The sequence below is a fragment of the Rhinichthys klamathensis genome, unplaced genomic scaffold (genome assembly GCF_029890125.1).
Source record: "Rhinichthys klamathensis goyatoka isolate OS25496 unplaced genomic scaffold, OSU_Roscu_1.1 h1tg000095l_1, whole genome shotgun sequence".
Classification (NCBI taxonomy): domain Eukaryota; kingdom Metazoa; phylum Chordata; class Actinopteri; order Cypriniformes; family Leuciscidae; genus Rhinichthys; species Rhinichthys klamathensis.
The window spans coordinates 1,423,720-1,444,370 of record NW_026606634.1 but is presented as its reverse complement, the minus strand read 5'-3'; the positions used below and the strand labels follow the sequence as shown (position 1 = coordinate 1,444,370).

At 38.2% G+C, this 20,651-nt stretch overlaps 1 protein-coding gene across 6 annotated transcripts in view; it reads left to right on the top strand.

Annotated features, from left to right (window-relative positions):
• Positions 1 to 20,651, top strand: part of lrp1aa (low density lipoprotein receptor-related protein 1Aa) — a 169,578-nt gene that overhangs the window by 80,733 nt on the left and 68,194 nt on the right. For 3 of the 6 annotated variants that reach the window (XM_056252515.1, XM_056252513.1, XM_056252511.1), the window contains exons 21-38: positions 1,070 to 1,252; positions 1,979 to 2,176; positions 2,689 to 2,934; positions 4,372 to 4,569; positions 4,735 to 4,939; positions 5,951 to 6,115; positions 7,426 to 7,670; positions 9,869 to 10,000; positions 11,294 to 11,521; positions 12,837 to 13,011; positions 14,011 to 14,105; positions 15,483 to 15,632; positions 15,703 to 15,843; positions 17,419 to 17,544; positions 18,830 to 18,961; positions 19,235 to 19,369; positions 19,469 to 19,598; positions 19,682 to 19,808. In XM_056252515.1, the coding sequence (XP_056108490.1) occupies positions 1,070 to 1,252; positions 1,979 to 2,176; positions 2,689 to 2,934; positions 4,372 to 4,569; positions 4,735 to 4,939; positions 5,951 to 6,115; positions 7,426 to 7,670; positions 9,869 to 10,000; positions 11,294 to 11,521; positions 12,837 to 13,011; positions 14,011 to 14,105; positions 15,483 to 15,632; positions 15,703 to 15,843; positions 17,419 to 17,544; positions 18,830 to 18,961; positions 19,235 to 19,369; positions 19,469 to 19,598; positions 19,682 to 19,808 (3,011 nt within the window). Of the gene's footprint in view, positions 1 to 1,069; positions 1,253 to 1,978; positions 2,177 to 2,688; positions 2,935 to 4,371; positions 4,570 to 4,731; positions 4,940 to 5,950; positions 6,116 to 7,425; positions 7,671 to 9,868; positions 10,001 to 11,293; positions 11,522 to 12,836; positions 13,012 to 14,010; positions 14,106 to 15,482; positions 15,633 to 15,702; positions 15,844 to 17,418; positions 17,545 to 18,829; positions 18,962 to 19,234; positions 19,370 to 19,468; positions 19,599 to 19,681; positions 19,809 to 20,651 lie in introns of all 6 variants that reach the window. The other 3 variants (XM_056252512.1, XM_056252514.1, XM_056252510.1) reach the window with 1 other exon arrangement.

The following is a 20,651-nucleotide window of genomic DNA, read 5'->3' as shown; positions in this document are numbered from 1 at the left end:
ATATTACACTGTGATGATGAGTTTAAGAAGGGATTATTACAAACAAATCCCACCTCACAAAACCACCACAATAACAGTTTTATTCGACTTTGGAGAACTCACAAATTACCTATGTTAATTCTAACATTTGTTTTTTTATCCAAAATGACTTACAAATGAAGAATAAAACAGCATAAATGATGCGTCCTAAAGAGACAGTAACATGAGAAGTCAAGTCACCTTTATTTATATAGCATTTTATACAGTAAAGATTGTTTCAAAGCAGCATCACAGTAATAAACAGGAAAATAAGAGAATACAATAACAGAATGAAAACTTTATTAAATATGAGACTAATTCAAATCCTGCTCTACAAAGACAATAGTGTCCTTATTCAGCTCAAATCAGTATAATATTGATTAAATTCAGTGCAATAACTTAAAAAAAAATCATCAATTATTAAACAAATTCAGTTATAAAGCAGCTCTACAGAAGACAATAGTGTCATCATCGAGATCAATTCAGTTCAAGTTTTGTTCTCATCTGACAGTATCGGTGTAGACAGATCAATAATTTTACTAAATATTAGTGTCTTTTCAAAAAGTGCCAAGATTCCTTAGAAAATGGAAAGTTAAGACAGAGATGTAGACAGATAAACAATAGTAGGAAATTCTATTAATACGGTTCTATTGCCAAAGATCCTAGCTTACTTCTTGATGTTGCAAAAGTGTTGAATTACTATCTAGCTAGCTGGGAAGACAAGGAGCCCTGTCTTCACAAATTTGGAGATGAAAGTGCCATTCATGGTAGAGCTGCTTGTCATTGGTGTAGCATTAGCATGACAATCCGTTTGCCTGGATATTGAAAAGAGAAAGGGGCCAAGTACCGAACCCTGAGGTACACCTACAGTTTTTGACTTCTCCCCTCCAGGATAAGCTACCCTTATCTACGATTTTTTTTTACAGTGTAAACTCTTAACAAACAGTTTGAAACTATAGATTGTTCACAAATGTTATCTCACAAATAAAAATATATTTGTTTGGACATTGCTATGCACTCTCTGTTTAATTCCTCTTTTTCCTCCCGACAGCAACCCGTCCTCCCGGTGGCTGTCACACAGATGAGTTCCAGTGTCGTGTGGACGGGTTGTGTATTCCCCTCCGCTGGCGGTGTGATGGAGACACTGACTGCATGGATCTGAGCGATGAGAAGAACTGCGAGGGTGTAACGCACATGTGTGATCCAGCAGTGAAGTTTGGCTGCAGGGACTCTGGTAATGATGCAGAAAATATAGATGATTTGTTCTAAATTGAATGGTCTGATGTTCTCAGACCAATCAGAAAACTGATTCAGTATTATCTTGAGATTTAGTGATCCATGAGTAGACAGTGCGTTTATGAGTGAATGGGTCATAATCATCTCAGACTTGGTAATGTATACAGAGAAAAATGCTAAGTAACATGAGTTGAGGCAATAATGAAACTCAAATCAAATTGACCACATCATTTGAGTCATCACTCAAAATTGCTTCCAGAGGTTCATTTTCCATCTCTTTATGTAGTGAAATAAAAATAAAATGTTAGGTTCAATGTACTTTTTGTGTTCATATTGTATTGCAGAACATGTGCTGCTATTGAGCTGTGATACGGGTATGGTTAGGGAAAGGTTTGGTTGTATGGGTAGGTTTAAGTGTGGGTAAAGTGGTGGGTTCAACATTGTTATATACGTATATTTAAACATATATTTTTTTTAAAATCCTGCATGTAATTACATGAGTACATAATTAATTTCTAAGTACATCATAAACATATATTTACTAAATAAGTGCCTTGTATCAAATTATTATTTTATGTTAAGACACTTAATATAAAGTGGATCCAAGAAAAGGTCATTCCCAGAATTCCCTGTTCACTGGGTCACAAGGTCATTAAGTAACATCACTGTAGTTTTCCTCAGTTAACATGTTAACAAGAATATATTTTGTGTGTGTTTTGTGTAGCGCGGTGTATCAGTAAGGCTTGGGTGTGTGATGGTGACAGTGACTGTGAAGATAACTCAGATGAAGATAACTGTGAGGAACTGGTGTGTAAACTCTCCCATCACGTGTGTGCTAATGACACCAGCATTTGTCTGCCCGCCGAGAAACTCTGCGATGGCAAAGACGACTGTCCCGACGGCTCCGATGAAAAACTCTGTGGTAAGATTCATCGCTGTTACATGAGATGATGTTCACTGAGTGCAAAACAAATGCATCTGGAGCACAACTCTATTGCCTTATTTAGGCCATAATTTAAGTATGTGTATGTATGTATGTATGAATTGCATATAGAAAATGTCCAAAACCAACATTAACAAAGGTCAACATATTTCATATTGTTAGTTCATGTTAAATAATGCATTAACAAATGAGACCTTATTGTAAAGTGTTACCGTAATGAGTTTATTACCGGTAAGTATACTGCAAGTAAAAAAAAAAAGAAATCATAGAACATCTGTCTTTTATACGTGTACATCATCACTGAAACTATAGCATTAAATGTGTATTTATTTATTTTGTAATTACATACATTACAATGTTCATGTCAAGGCTTTTTTCAGTCTATATTGAATACATCAGTACTGATGTAATAACAATCCCATATTGTGTTTTCTTCCTATGTCCCCTTCCTCTGTTGTTACTGTCTAACTGTATTGTTTCTCTTGGTTTAGATCTGTGTTCTCTGGACAATGGTCGCTGCAGTCATAACTGTACAGTGGCCCCGGGCGAGGGCATTCTGTGCTCGTGCCCACTTGGCATGGAACTGGGCACCGACAACAAGACGTGTCAGATCCAGGGCTTCTGTGCCAAACACCTGAAGTGCAGCCAGCGCTGTGAACAGGACAAGTTCAATGTGAAGTGCTCCTGTTATGATGGCTGGGCCCTCGAACCTGACATGGAGAGCTGCAGGAGCACAGGTGAGATCCGCTCTGTTCAATCCTAGTGAGATACATACACTCAACAAAATATTTAGGCCTTAATTTAAGATTTATGTATTTGAATAGCATCTAAAATTTCCATCCATTTTGGTTATGGATTTTTTTTACATAAACTAATAAACTTAATGTGGTGCTTACTTATCACTCATATATAAATTAATCGGTTAAGATTTCTGTAATAGTGCTAATAAACTGAATGTGTTTTAAATACACAATAACCAGATTTATAGATCATAAATCTATTCACTTAGTTAAAATGTATGAGATTAAAACAAAAAAATTACATGCATATATAAAATATATATGTATGTGATTGAAAATAGTTTCTGAATGAAATGCTTTTGACTAGCCTGGGAAAACCCAGACAACTTCCGGCAAATTTAGATTTGCTCTGAAAGTTAGTCTGGCAAAGAGCTCATTCAAGCCCATTTCCAATCCGCCGAAATCGCGGGACCAATCAGAAACGTTGGGGCGGGCTTTACACGATGACGACAGCGCTGGGATTTTGAACATGATTTTGTAGCCTACATTACAAAGATGGATGCTGCCGTCGAACATCACACGTTCGCATCAGCTATCGCGTCTGTTTTAAGCGATTTGAACGTTTCCCTTTTGTTAAAAACCGAGCAAAGAACAACACTCGGAGATGTTTCTCCGGCGCTCTGCATACATCATCTCCTTCATCGCTCTGATTGGGTTTAGGTCTATCCGCGACGTCCGTTGGTGACGCCCCTCTGGAAATGATTTGTCTATGATGCTTTGCCAGACCATAACTCAGTTATAACTGAGAATGGTCTGGTTTTAACCAGGCTAGCTTTTGACAGTACATACTAAAAGATTTCCAAAAACGGATGGAGAGAATCGGTTAAGACCGATAAATAACTAGAATAGATATGAAAACTGTCGTGGTTCAGGGTGTTTGTCAGAAGATGACAACTATGTGTACTAAAGGAAAACTTTCAACCGCTCACAAGTGGTGGTCTTCTATAAAGTCATTGCAACTTTTTTTCCTTCAAAGACTGAAAATTTAAGTTTCTGTGCCAGAAAGCATGCTGAAAATGGCGGGGAACTGTTTGGCAGCATTATTGGTGGTTTATTTTTGTAATGAAAGAATGTAAATGCCAGAAGAAAGAGGAGGGGGAGAAGATTCACTGTGACAGGAAGTGGCATAGCAGCCCACTTAGCGAATCAAATGATGAATTATGTATTGCTGGACGTATTTCACATTCCTTTGAGAAATAGAAAATAATTTAGATAAACAGAGGAAATGTCACAGACATGTATGTGACTGCCAATCTCACATCATTTTACAGACATGTTAAAAATGTCAGAGGGTTTACCCAGTTCAATGCCTGACTTTAGCGAATCATGCGTTTTATGGCATTCTTTCAGTGAGTTCATTGTTGGTATTTTCAGATCCATTTAAACCCTTCATCATCTTCTCCAACCGTCATGAGATCCGACGGATTGATCTTCACAAAGGAGAGTTCAGCGTGTTAGTGCCAGGCTTGAGGAACACCATCGCTCTCGACTTCCACCTCAACGAAAGCTCGCTCTATTGGACTGATGTTGTTGAGGACAAAATTTACCGTGGGAAGCTGTCAGAGAATGGTGGTGAGTTAACTATACCTCTTTTTAAACTAGTAGTTACAAAAATTCATATAAATGCAGTACAGTTCATATGTCTGAATACACCTCTTCTATGATTAGCATGTTTCCTTGTACATATATTGTCCCTGTTCCTCTCTCTTTCCTTCATCTTTATTTCACACACAGCAGCACTGACCAGTTTTGATGTGGTGATCCAGTATGGATTAGCTACTCCTGAGGGTCTGGCTGTAGACTGGATCGCTGGAAACATCTACTGGGTGGAGAGTAACCTAGATCAGATTGAGGTGGCCAAACTGGACGGTACGATGCGCACCACTCTACTAGCTGGAGATGTGGAGCATCCGCGAGCCATCGCTCTGGACCCTAGAGAGGGGTAAGCTATCCATCATTACCACTTCTGAAACTTGTGTTGAGCCCCTTCTGTGTAGTAAGCTGTTTTAATATTATTTATACTATAGTACTTAGTCATATTTTGAATTAGCATGGGTTAAATGAATTTAAAATAAGACAAAACATAATCTAAAACAGCTAAAAATTAAGATGGAAGCTGGCATTTTGTTTCTTATTTTAATTTGTTTCTTTAACAACTGCCATTTTTATTTATGAATCAGGATTCTGTAAGGGATAATCTGTATGTCTATCTGTTTTGGGTGGGTTTGACACGTGTTTTAGTTCAGTTTCCTGTGTTCAGTTTCTTTCTATGGTTTCTCCATAGAATTGATTAAGTAAGTTGTACACCTGTGGCTTGTTTTGTTGATTGCAATGGTTTGTTTTGTGTATTTAAGCTGTTAAGCTTTCAGTTCATTATCCGTTCTCATCACAGTATACCGGTTGTTCTGTTCATGTTTTGAGTCCAGTGTTTTGTTTTGAATTTGTTTAAATAAAATCGTTACTGCCAGTTTATATATCCAGCTTTGCTCATCTTTTATTCAATCTAGCAATCTAGCGTCTTGGAAAACATGAATGTATGAGAGGATTTAAAAAAGTTCTGAAAAGTCGTGGAAATTTAAAAAATCTTTTCAAATAAAAAGCGTAAACACTAAAGACCGTTCAGTTATTGGAAAATGTAATTTAATTATTTTAATAAATTTATGATTTTTTATTTAATCATTTTAATATATTGCCACTCCTACTTTTAAATGAAAGTTTGAAAATAAGCAGCTTTGACATTAGAACAGAAGTACCAGAATTACCTTCAAATATTGTCTTGAGAATTGGGTGCCTTGAAGTGAGAACCACTGGTTTGTCCAAATTCAGAAAAATAATTCAGTAATGATAGTAATAGCCAGCTCCATAAAGAATTCTCCCGCTTTTCGTTTTTGAGACTAAGAAAACTTTTGTAAGCAGCGTAGAAAAAGCCCTCATCTGTTCTCTGATTCTGTAGAATCCTATTCTGGACAGACTGGGACGCCAGCATGCCCAGGATAGAGGCTGCGTCCATGAGTGGACATGGCAGACGCACCATCCATAAGGAGACGGGCAGTGGAGGATGGCCCAACGGACTGACTGTGGACTACCTGGAGCGCCGCATTCTGTGGATAGATGCCAGGTAATGTTTAATGTGATGTACTAAACCCGTACTCTCTCTGGAATTATAATTTTTTTTTTTTATTGTATCTTTAGAAAGGTACAACAGCTTGTCACTGGGGCAGTATCCTTAAAATGACAACTTTGTATCTTTTCTAGCCTTAAAAGGTATATTTTAGTAGTAGTACGTTCCTTTAAGGTACTAGTATGAACTAAATACTAGTGGTTGAGGAGAGATTCCCTGATATGATTGAACACTTTGGGTGTACAGTAGTACATATGAAAGCCTATATAAATGCCTCATTCATTCATTCATTCATTCATTCATTCATTCATTCATTTAAATAAGGAACAAAGATGTCCTTTTAAGGGTACCGCCGTATTTTACACATTTTTGCACTGAGAGAGTACAGTAGGTCATGCTCCTGGATCAATGGAAGTTGTTCCTAGAACAAACTAAGTGCCCTGACCCTTTCCTAATCCCTAACCCAGGAGTATCCTAGTGATCCCGACAACCTTAATTAACTGGTTCAGGTGTGTTTAATCAGGTCTAAAGCTAAACTCTGCTAGAGAGTGGCCCTGACCCTTTCCTAATCCCTAACCCAGGAGTATCCAATCCTGCTCCTGGAAGGCAACTGTCCTGCAGAGATTAGCTCCAACACACGTTCCGGGAAGTCTCTAGTGATCCCGACAACCTTAATTAACTGGTTCAGATGTGTTTAATCAGGTCTAAAGCTAAACTCTGCTAGAGAGTGGCCCTGACCCTTTCCCCAATCCCTAAACCAGGGGTATCCCATCCTGCTCCTGGAAGGCAAGTCTGTCCTGTAGAGTTTAGCTCCAACACACTTTACTGGAAGTTTCTAGTGATCCTGAAGACCTTGATTATCTGGTTCAGGTGTGTTTTATCAGGTCTAAAGCTAAACTCTGTTAGATAATGGCCCTCCAGGAGCAAGATTCGACACCCCGTCCTAGAACAAACCAAGCAGTGTCCTGACCTATCCCAATCCCTAAACTAGTGGTGTCCAATCCTGCTCCTTGAAGGCCACTTTACAGTAGAGTTTAGCTCCAACCTTTTCTAATATACCTTACACAAAGTCTCTAGTCATCCCGACAACCTTAATTAGCTGGTTCAGGTGTGTTTAATCAGGTCTAAAGCTAAACTCTGCTAGAGAGTGGCCCTGACCCTTTCCCGATCCCTAAACCTGGGGTATCCAATCCTGCTCCTGGAAGCCTCTAGTCATCCCGACAACCCTAATTAGCTGGTTCTTATTTTGTGCTTCCTATCAGAAATGAATGAGCATGGAAATGGTTTATTTATGTCTTATATCTCAGATCGGATGCAATCTATTCAGCCAAGTATGACGGGTCAGGACTGATCGAGGTGCTCAGAGGACACGAGTATCTCTCGCATCCGTTTGCTGTGACGATGTACGGCGGAGAGGTTTACTGGACAGATTGGCGCACAAACACACTGGCCAAAGCCAACAAATGGACAGGAAACAATGTCACTGTGGTTCAGAGAACAAACACACAACCTTTTGATCTGCAGGTATACCACCCATCTAGACAACCGCAAGGTAATCTTCAAACTTTATTTCAAAGTTACTCCTATATCAATATTACTAACTCCTGTTTCAAAGCAGTGGTATATGTCACATGTATATGTCACATGTCACAGTGGTATATGTCACAAGTACCATGGTGTAACAATCTAATTCCATCCCTGTACCACCACGGAAACTTTCCATTAAGAGCTGATTTGAAATGCTTGATTCTAAAGGATTCCAAAATTTGATTCCATTGGTGTGATTTTTTCAATCACATTATTTGTTATTTTCTCAGCTCTGAGAAAATGAATACATGAAGTCAAATTCATTGACCGGTGACTGGATGATTGAGTTGACCAATGAAATTGCCTGTAGGGTAGGGTTTGGATTTAACTGGTTTGGGGGTACCACAGAGGAACAATATTGTTGTAATTCTTTTTCCCCAGCTGATGAACGACATTGACAACCAATCAGAATCCACTTGAAAGACTTTAAAAAGCATTTAAAGAGGCAGATGACAAAACTACAGCAAGTGTTATTAACAAGTATTATTAACAGAACTATATCATCCGTTGGTGTGGAGGCTAATGTAGTTATCATTATAGTTATCTTTACAGTTACTGTTCTTGGTGTGAACAAGCCTTTATACCAGGGGTGTCCAAACTCAGTCCTAGAGGGCCACTGTCCTGCTGAGTTAAGCTCCAACTCTCCTCAACACACCTACCTGGAAGTGTCTATTAGGCCAAGTAAGACCTTGATTAGCAGGTTCATGTGTGTTTAATTGGGTCTAACTGAACTCTGCAGGACAGTGGCCCCCTGGGAGCAGGATTGGACACCCCTGCTGTACAAAATTCCCCCAAATCTTGTCTCAATTAGTCAAACACAGTTCACTTAACATATTAAGTGACCTATAAAACTATATACTTTATATTTATATGTCTGCCAAAATGATTTATGATTTATTTATTGTGTTACTTATTGAACATTTGTTGAACAAGAAATATGTAGTTGCTTTGATTCATTTATTTGCTATATAAGTGAATTAGTGAATGAACAAATTCAACATGACAGTGTTACTCAGGACAATTTTAAATCTGGTGCATGAGGTTTCTTTGAAGTTTTCTCAGCAATTCCTTTTTTTGGCATGCTTATTAATGAAGTATCATTAATAATAATGAAGATTCATTTGATCACTTTGTGGCATTTATCTCCTCAAGCACAGTTGATTCCAGATACCCCAATATTCAACATGGAGATTCATTTTGAGCTTTTAAAAGTGGCTTGTTGTCTGGACATCACAGATCATTTCCTACTTTCAAGTCTACTTTTAATTGTTTGATTAGTTATTGTGTAAACTTTAAGACTGTGGGTCAAATTGAGGGAAGAGCCAGTCGGCTTGATGGACACACACGTTGATGGTGTTTGGCGCTTAATAATGCAGCTTGTGAATAAACTTGTCATGATAGTTTAGCTCAGTGACTTCATCTTATAGAGACAGACATCTGTTTATTAATGTCTAACGGGAGCAGACAGAGGGTATGAATTGGCTTAGACATGCTTTCAGAAGTTCCTCTATCTGTTTTAAACCTTTAACCTTTGGATTTCTCTGTCAAACCTCTCTCTCTCTCTCAATATATATATATATATATCTTAAATCAGCCAAGTATGTGCAGATTCAGATAGTCAAACATAATCTGCACAGCTTGGCCGACATATCAGTCTGTCATCAGTGTCTCAGCTGGTTTGTGTCAGGTTTGGGTGCAGGTTGCCGAAGACGAGGAAACGATAACTGCAATATAGTTGATTTATTCAAAAACTCAACTTACAGGAACAAAGGCAAACTCTCTAGGACAAAGACACTCAACCATACATCGACGACAACCAACAAACACTGAGGGAAAACAGGGCTTAAATGAACAGGGACTAATAGGATGATTAACTGAACACAGGTGAAGGGAATAACTAATTGGACAGAGCGGGAAAACTAACAGGACTGAACCAAAATCACAAAAGACGGGGGTGAACAAGATCACAAAACTGAACTAATAACAGGACTAAACCAAAAATCACAAAGACAGGGGAAACCAAGATCACAAAACAGACCTCAAACACATTGAAAACGTGACAGTTTGGTCTTTCTCGGCCATAAATTTGAATGTGGCAATGACACAATAAAGCTCAATACTTCACCTCCTCTTTATTTCTGTCTGTCTCACCTCTCTCTCCAGCGCCGAACCCGTGTGCTGCTAACGGTGGTTTGGGTCCATGTTCTCACCTGTGCTTGATCAACTATAACCAGACGTTCTCCTGCGCCTGTCCTCACCTCATGAGACTGAGTGAAGACAACCACACCTGCTACGGTACGAACTCGAGCTCGAGCCAGCGGCGCAACAGACCTGTTATCATCTTCAGATTCATTTACATCCTGACAGAATCTGTGCTGAGTCTCGTCAGTTTGCCAACTAACTTTCATTACGTGTCAGCTAACTCTCATTAGAGTATTAGTAGACTGTTAGGTTCGGGTTCGGGTTAGTAGAATAAGTTGACATGTAGTTGCAAAGTTACTTATCAGTAGAATGTCTGTTGAGGAGCTTAAAAATAAAGTGTCAGCAGATATTAAGCAGACAGTCTATTACTACTCTAATGACTGCTATTGACATGTAGTTGCAAAGTTACTTATAGTTAGTAGTCAAGTGGACAATCGAAATAAAGTGTTATCCATACTTTGCAGAATGTCCATGCTGCTCTTTTTCATACAATAAAAGTGAAATGGGAGTGGAGCTCCAAAAATAGCATGGAAAGCATTATAGAGTAGTATAAAGTTAATTCATACAAACTTGCTTACTGTATTTAGATTCTTTAAATCTTTATACCATAGGTCAACTTTATATGGCAGGTTAATGGAGCTTTTATCGTGATTTTCTCCAGTCACCATTCACTTTCATTATATAGTATGTACAAGAGCAAGATAATAATTTAATAAAAAATTTTTTTTAATTTTTTATACATTCTAAAATTTGTTTAAATACTGAAATATCGACTTCTTTGATTTATAAAATTAAGAAAGTCATATGGGTTTGGAACAACATGACTGTGAGGTAATGATGACAGAATAAAATTTTTGATGAAGAATTCCTTTTAAAGATGTTTTTTTCTGTTGTTGCTTTGGCTGAACGATCGATATCTTGGCATCTCGCTCTCATGCAGCCTAACCTACTGTTGATTATTGAAGAAAATAGACTTGTCCCTTAGAAAATAGACTTGTCCCTTAAAATAGACTCTTTTTTTTACAGTAATGCTCTTACAGTCGAAGTCTATTGCGCATACATGTCAGAATACATTTCTCTTGAACTTTGAACTTTTCTTTAAATATGCTGTTTCAAGAGAGTGCGTTTTTCTCTTTGGTCCCATAAACTCCAACCACACCCTAAGAATGCACTGTGTTAATATGAAGGAATTTTCTGTATTGATTTTTCACAGGGTTTTTTTTAGGGTTGAAGGAAATTTCTGTAAACTCAACAGGAAAGGTACTGGTAAATGTAAATGGATCTTCGCATTTAAATTCATTTCCTTGGGGATTTTTTTTGTTCAGTGACCTTTTGTCTGGTTCGATTTGTCTCCAGTCATGACAGCTGTCTCTGTCTCTCTTCCAGAGTCACGTCAGTTCCTACTGTACGCTCGTCAGATTGAGATAAGAGGAGTGGACATCTATAATCCATACTACAACTACATCATCTCCTTCACCGTCCCTGACATCGACAACGTCACGGTTGTGGATTACGACGCTCTGGAGAAGCGTATCTATTGGTCGGATGTTCGGACTCAGACCATCAAGAGGGCCTTCATCAACGGCACAGGAATAGAGACAGTGGTGTCTGCAGGTACAACATTCATCAACTTGACTGGACTAAAAGCAGATGCACATGTACAGCAGAAAATAACTGTTAAAACATCGGTTTTATTTCTTCTCTTTTTCTAAGTTGGTGTAATATTGGGAATTTCTTTTGCTAGTGGATGAATTTACTAGATATTACTAGACTATCAATTTTACAATTTTAAATGCCAAAGCAGATACTTGATATGAGAATTATAAAAAATTTATTATGACTTCATACAGACTCATTGAAAACGGAAATCATATAAATTAATGTTGTTAGAACAACACTTAACGTACATTATAATCATTTTCACTGTCGACGCTGCCATCATTGACTTTGAACACTAAAAATGTCTTAGTGTTTTTGTCCTTACAATGAAAGTCAATGTCGTTTTGGACCACAATGAATTTCGTGATATGGACAAAATAGTAGTTTCTTTTGTGTTCTGCAGAAGAAAGTAAGTCAGACAGGTTTGGAACGATATGGAGGTGATTAAAGCTGCAGTCCGTAACTTTTTGGGGTTAAAAATTATCCCCAATTTTTTTTTGAGCAAGTACATAACCAGCCAGTGTTCATAACTCTCTGCTTTCCGTAGCTTGATTCAAAGCTTGTAATAATGTTTTTAACTCCATTGGTACTGGTGGATTTCCGCGAAACTGAACTACAGGTAGCCCTAATAATAGCCCTAATTACTCACTTGTTCAGACATTTTCCGGTGAAAATTCTTATGTTGGTCATACTTCCAAAAAGTATAATCTGTGATTGCGAATGCCAATATCCACACCAGCGCGGCGACCGACAGCCTCAGTCTCCTCAAAACATTGTGTTCATCCGCGCTGTGCCGATCCGAGGCACAACCCACGTAAAGTTGATAATTCCGCTAATAACTGCAATTGCAGATTTCGAACAGAGATGGCGACAAAGAGGAACTACCCCTTTGAGAGAATCTAATAATTCTATTCTGAGTTCACATAAGGCTTTAGAATATCAGGATGTTGTTGTTGAAATCTTGTTATTGTGTGAATGAGAATCTTAGTCATTATGTACAGTGCAGAACTGCTGTCGTGTTTACAGTCGATAGTTTTTTAGTGAGTGCTGTTTAAGTAAAATTAGCACAGCCCTCAAAACCAAATTACAGACATGTTGGGTTTTATGATGAAATAATGACTCACACTTTACCATCTGTCTTTCTGTTCGTCCAGATGTTTATCCCTGTGGAAATGCACTGAATGCGAACGTTTCGATTTCTGTGTCTTATATCTGATTATATTGATTTAAACAATTCATATCTGGAAATGGTTATTTTGCGTGTGATCAGATATTCCCAATGCACATGGTCTGGCGGTGGACTGGGTTTCACGCAATCTCTTCTGGACCAGCTATGACGGCAATAAGAAACAGATCAACGTGGCCAGACTGGATGGCTCCTTCAAAAACGCTGTTATTCAAGGCCTGGACAAGCCCCATTGCCTCGTGCTGCATCCCATACTGGGGTGAGCGCACTTGTGCAACAAACACTTGAGACATTTACACACGCAACCCTGCCCTCCTACATGCTTTACATCCTAAAGGCCTAGATGCATAACAGGATGCAACCACATGCACTCTTGTTTTCTCATGTTTTACTGGGCGACATCATGACCGAGTACAGGCTTTAGGATATTGTCCATTTGCTCTGGGGGTTTCATGAAAAAGAAAAATATATATAAAATTTGCAGCAAAAACATTAAAGGGATACTCCACCCAAAAATTAAAAAATTCTGTCATCATTTACTCACCCTCAAGTTGTTGCAAACCTGAATGATTTTCTTTCTTCTGCTGAACACAAAGGAAGATATTTTGAAGAACGATTGGAACTTTGGCACCATTGACTTCCATAGTATTTTTTTTTTTTACTATGGAGGTCAATGGTGCCAAACAACTGTTTGGTTCCAATCGTTCTTTAAAATATCTTCCTTTGTGTTCAGCAGAAGAAAGAAACTCATACAGGTTTGCAACAACTTGAGGGTGAGTAAATGATGACAGAATTTACATTTTTGGGTGGAGTATCCCTTTAAGAGACAACATTCCAACTTTGTTATAAGAGTTTTTTAAATGTAGCCCATATCAGACATGGATCTGTGCATTCGACACTCATTTTGCATTTTTTTTTTTTTTTGATGATTATGGCTTACAGCTTATGAAAACCCCAAATTCAAAATTAGAATATTATGAAAATAAGATTGAGCCGTAAGCCATAATCATCAAAATTATAACAAATAAAGGCTTGAAATATCTCACTTTGCATGTAATGAGTCTATGTAATATATTAGTTTCACCTTTTAAGTTGAATTACTGAAGTAAATGAACTTTTGCACGATATTCAAATTTTTCGAGTTTCACCTGTATGGTTAATCAAGTAAACCTAAGTTGTTTCAGTCCAGTAAGTTTTAATCTTGAAATATTACTAACAATATAACAGTTGTTCTTATGTCTTTTCTTGACCTGTCCAGGAAGCTGTACTGGACTGATGGCGATAACATCAGCATGGCCAACACTGACGGCACAAACCATACCGTGATCTTCACCGATCAGAAAGCTCCAGTGGGTGAGTGAGCGCTGAGAGAGAAGAGACTGTTCTGAGGGCTTTCAGGCTCACAAAGCTTACAACATGATTGTACTGGGTTGTAGAACCGCATTAGGACTTAAAACTAATTAGACAGATACATTACCTTCAGGGGATAACATCTGAATCATCCACCGAATAGCAATTTCCTATGCTAACAACAACACTGCCAGTGTGAGAGAATCAGGGAGTTCAGTCTGCGGTGTTTGTAGAACCATATTGTCTTACATTTTTTGATAATATACTTTTTTAGCCCTTATTTTAGTCTTTATTAAATAAAACAGTGTAGAGATGACGGGAAGCAATGTTAGTAGAGAAGGAAACAGGAATTGGGAAAGGACCTCGAAAGGGCTATGGCTCCGACATGTACTTCAAATGTGAACTTTTTTGCATTTCAAATGTGAACATAGTAATAATAATTTAAAATAAATTAACAAAATACTTTTTATGTGCAAAATGTATAATAAATCATTAAATAAATAAAAAAATGATGTATAACAAAATATTAAAAACAATACATTTTAAGTGAGAATTTTTACTGCATTTAACTAACACTAACAATGAGCAACATCTTTTTTTCAGCGTTTATTAACCTTTGTTAATGTTAGTTAATAAAACAATTTATATTAGTGTTAATTCACAGTGCATTAACTTATGTCAACAGATACAACTTTTGATCTTACAAATGTATTAGTAAATGCTGAGATTCACATTAACTAAGATTAATAAATGCTGTAGAAGTATTGATCATTGTTAGTTCATGTTTACTAATGTAGTTATTGATATATTTAATTTGATTTAATATAATATAAAACAATATATGTACAGTAAATATAAAATTATACATTTACATTTCCCAAAAAACATTGACTGTAGCTAAAGATGCTCAAAAAGTAGCTAAATGTCGCTAGATGACGTAATATCATCAACTACTGGCTAACTAGGCAAGAAGAATACATTATAACTGTTGAGCTCTGTGTTTAGTTACTCAAGGAAGTTAAAACACTTGTTAAGTGAGGTGATGGCTAAAAGGTGATTAGTAGTACTAGAGAAACAGTTTCAGGAATAATGGAGGTTACATTGTGTGACTTTTTCAGCATGTGGTTATATTGTACTCAAACATACAACAATTTTGACTTAACACTTTCCATGTTTCTGTAAGACTTTGATCATGAATCCACACGCAGTTTTGGATCTCACCATCAATATGTTTATATGCATGGTTAGAAAATGAGACCCCATGTGTGTAATGATCTTCTTCATGATAACTTGTTCAGTATATAGCCGTAAAAACCCTCATTAGTTGCTCTGAACCGGTTGAGAAAGCATTATAAAGCGTGTCTGCGTTCTGTTCCGCAGGTTTGGCCATAGACTTTGACTCGGAGCAGCTGTACTGGGTCAGCTCTGGAAACAGCACCATTAACCGCTGCAAGCTGGACGGGTCAGGACTCGAGGTGTTAGACGCCGTCAAAGGCAAACTCAACAAAGCTTCTGCGCTGGCTATCATGGGTAAATATAGCAAGATCCTGTAACTCCTTGACTTTTACTGAATAATAATGATGTGATTGCTGTTGTGTAGGTGATAAGCTGTGGTGGGCGGATCAGGGCACGGACCAGATCGGCACGTGTGATAAGAGTGATGGAGGAGACTGGAAGGTGTTGAGAAACAGCACATCTCCCATGATGCACATGAAGATCTACAATGAGACCGTGCAGACAGGTTCAACAATCATTTGCATGCAGTGTATAAGGAATCATTCAAGTGACACCCAAAAAATCTGTGCTGGGCTGATTGTTCCCGGAAGTAAAAGCTATATTTTTTTCATAAGGAAATTTATTTTTAACAATAACTTATAATAAGTCTTTAAAGACAGCCCTACTGTGAGTTATCAGGTTGTTGGTTGATGGTATATGCATTTGCTGAAGCCATGAGCCCACATTATTTCAACTTATTTTTAAAATAATCATATTTAACAACTGAATTTGTGGTGAAAAACTACATTACCCATGATGCTGTACAGAAAATTCCACCAATCAGAGAGTTGCGGCGAGCAAATTGTGCCAAAAGAGCTCGTTAGCTCCGCCCACTCCCATGAAGCACCAGCAAATGACGTAATCGCTCTCGCTATGCTGAGTCGCTCTCGCTATGCTGGCAAAATACTATGTATTTAAGGGATAATCCACAGCTAGCTGTGCATTAAACGATTTTAATGCATGACATGGAGGCAAAGAACAGCCCGAAGTGAAGCGGAGTGTATTCAAATGCTAGCTGTGGATTCTCCTGCTTATACCATGGTAATTTTCCTGCATTGACAAGTTAAAGCTGTTAATGATGTTTGCAGTGTAATATTTGACTGGAAGGATAAAAATGATGGTAATTTTGTCAGTTACGTCTCTTTATATCTAGCATTCTGTCGCTTTAAATCAGACAGATATGAAGTAGTGTGTTGAGATCACATTTATTTGAATGAATGAAATACTATAGCATTTATTTGAATTAATTATCGAGAGAGAGAGAGAGCGAGAGACAGATACGTGTGTGAATTACCTGAGTCTGTCAACATTTCTTTCTTGACAAACAATGAGTCTGTGAGTTTAATTACTTAAAAAACAGCGATGTTACCACCGCAGAGGAATGCGATTCAGTAGCAAAACTGATTGCAGCATTGATAAGTATAAATATAATATATAAAATATATTCAAAATTAAATGTATTGTTTCTATTAATATAATCAACAACTTTAAGTGAATAGTTTTATATTTCTCCATTGTTTTCACTTTGATAATGTCATTGGCAATGCTTTATGGGATTTTGGTTCTTTGCCTCATTAAAGTCATTAAGTTCGGAGTCCTGTACCTTTGTCTTTTTGACAAATAGTTTTTTGCTTCCAATCAAAGTCTGTAATGTTGTGATTCACCTCATTGCTGGTTGTTTTGATTCACGGCTTAAAATCCTTATGGGAAAAAATGAATGGAAAAAAATAAATCAGGAACCAACGCCGCCGAAAATTTGGGCAACACTAATGCACTCTATTGAAATTCCCAGGCCAGTTCATTGTGCTAGTATGTAATTTTTATGAATAAGGAACAATCTACAAAAGAGACTTATTAGCACAGAAAAAGGAGTGTTTGTGCTGAAAAGAATGACCTTGCCTTAATTTAAATACTGAAACAGTATCAGTGCAGATAGCATCTGCTTAAACTGGATTGTGGGTATTTTTTGAATAGATGCAGGCTTTTGTACTGAAACTGTCCCCTTGGTGAATTGCGTTTCTCTGACCGTGTTTATCATCAGGTTCAAACATGTGCAGTAACAACAATGGTGACTGCTCTCAGCTGTGTCTGCCCACGTCTCCCTCCAGCCGATCCTGCATGTGCACCGCGGGATACAGCCTGAGGAGCGGACAACAGTCCTGCGAGGGTACGCACACCCGCACAAACACACACACACACGCGCGCGCACTCACACACACATAGGAAAGGAGCGGACAGCAGTCCTGCGAGGGTACACACACACACACACACACACACACATAGGAGAGGAGCGAACAACAATCCTGCGAGGGTACACACACACACACACACACACACGCGCGCGCACACATGCACACACACATAGGAGAGGAGCGGACGGCAGTCCTGCTAGTGTACGAGTCAAACGCACACGCACATACACACTCACACACTCACACACACATAGGAGAGGAGCGGACAGCAGTCCTGCGAGTGTACGAGTCAAACACACACACACACACCTGACATTCAAACTGTCAATTATGTGTGACTTCCTTTTGGGAAAATGGCATGGAGGGACAATAGACCCCAGTGTTTGCATTTACTTCAGAGAACAGCTGGAAACACCATAAGAAACTTACAGAGGAGCAACAAACTGCTCAATAATTTCATCTGAATACTGTAGGTTTACTAGTTTTTCTGCAATTATCAATCCATTTGTTCTTTAATATCTACAGACTCAACAAATGCTTTAAAAGTATTTTTAAGTATTTAAAAAAAAAAGCTCAGTAAATTAAAAAAATTCCTTTTATTGTAGGAATATTCAAAGGTGTTTCTCTAACTATGGAAGTCTAAACTGCCTACTTACAGTACATATACATAATTCAAAGGAGAATTCTGACAGAATTTTTCTGAAACATTATGAAACATTTTAATCACAATTTTCAAAGCTTTTTTTCACAACATTTTGTGAAACTTTTTGTGAAAATGTATCACGTTTTCCACAAAAATAATGAGATACTAATAAGATTGATAGTAATAAGAAATGTTTCTTGAGCATCAAATCAGCATATTAGAATGATTTCCGAAGGATCTTGTGAAGATGATGCTGAAAATTCAGCTTTTGATCACAGAAATAAATGACATAATAATTTTCTTTTTTAATTGTAATAATTTTTAACAGTATTTCTGTTTTTACTGTATTTTTGATCAAATAAATGCAGCCTTTGTGAGCAGAAAAGACTTTTTGAACAAACTTTTGAACACCTTTGAATATTAGGATTAGTCTTGGAGGGGAAAACAAGTGTAAAACAACTAAATCTGTACAGGAGGGAATTTGAAAAGTAGCAACAACAAAAAAGAAAGAAAGAAAGAAAGGCATTCAAATGAATTAAAATCCCTTAATAACCACAAACTTGTGGACTTGAAACTGTCTGTAGTAGAATAATCTGTGATTGCTGTGTTGATTTCAGGTGTGGGTTCATTCCTGCTGTACTCTGTTCATGAGGGCATTAGAGGAATCCCACTGGACCCTGCAGACAAGTCCGATGCCCTGGTACCGGTTTCAGGCACTTCACTCGCCGTCGGGATTGATTTTCATGCCGGTGAGTCTCAACACTCCTGATTTATGTTTTCAGATATACACTCTACAGCCACATTATTAGGTACACTTTGCTAGTACTGGGTTGGACCCTTTTTTGCCTTCATAGCTGCTTCTTCGTGGCAGAGATTCAGCAAGGTGGAAATTCCTCAGAGATTTTGGTCCATATTGACATGATCGCATCATGCAGTTGCCACAGATTTATCAGCTGCACATCCATGATGCTCTTTTGGGATGCACTATAATTCATATGTATGTTCTTTCTATTGTCATGTAGATAATGACACCATCTACTGGGTTGACATGGGTTTGAGCACCATTAGCAGAGCTAAGAGAGATCAAACGTGGAGAGAGGACGTCATTACTAACGGCATCGGGCGCGTGGAGGGCATCGCTGTCGACTGGATCGCCGGTGCGTTTTAAGCACTTTTGACACTTTCACATGCATTCAGAGCATTATTACAATACTGATCCATAAATCGACCTTGTTCCTGTCTGCACTGTGCTGTAGGAAACATCTATTGGACGGACCAGGGCTTTGATGTGATTGAGGTGGCCAGATTAAATGGCTCGTTTCGATATGTGGTCATCTCTCAAGGACTGGACAAACCTCGGGCCATTACTGTGCATCCCGAGAAAGGGTGAGATCTGCGTAACCCTGACTTCCTGTCTTTTATTGTGAGTTTCTGCTGCATGAATGAAGCATTGGTGGTTGTGTGTGCAGGTATCTGTTTTGGACGGAGTGGGGTCAGTATCCACGCATAGAAAGATCTCGTCTGGATGGATCAAATCGAGCCGTGCTGGTGAACGTCAGCATTAGCTGGCCCAACGGCATCTCCGTTGACTATCAGGTGCATATGACACATTTATGTCTTTATAACACAGTTGTTTTAAACTAAGGACTAGGGGGTGTAACGATTCACTCGTTGCATCAATCGCAAATCCTGCCAGTGCATATGCATTGATCTTGAAATATACATTTTTGAATCATGAATAGTTTGTTTTGGTCAATAATTGATTTAGGGCGCTTTCATTGTTTGAAAACCTCACTGCTGTTTTCTATAAGATAAAGTATTGCTGTTTTACAGATATCATTATGTATTTGTTGTGTGCTAAACACCCTCAAAGGAAAAAGCAAGAGCACCCTCAGTCGATACTGTAATAAGATCATATTGATGAAACAGATTTGGTAAATGCTCCAGTGCATATTTGTTTTTTGTGCTCTGGTGAATGTCAAATGTGTTTACATTTCGAGTTACAAATGTAACCTTGGTCCCTTGAGAAGGGGAACAGGACACTGCATCCTAGGATGCTAATGGGAGAAACCCTAAGCCCGACCGGTGTCTGAAGCATGTGTTTAAACGTGACAATTGTAATGGCCGGCAACAACATATGGCGTCACTCCTAGTGCAACCGTGAGATATAAAGAGAGCGTCTAGAGAACATGTCATCCATTTCTTCATCTGAAAGGACAATGCAGGCAGTCCAGAAGCCTGGAAACGAGATGCACCTCTCATTGGAATGTCTCATTTCACTTTTCAGGGAACCAAGGTTACATTTGTAACCCGAGACATTCCCTTTCGAATGGGAACTCGCACTGCGTCCTGGGACACTAATAAAGGAACAAATGCCCTCTCTGACATGCTGAGGGGAATGCATGCCAGATTGGCTGTGACTAAGCACAAGAATAAAAA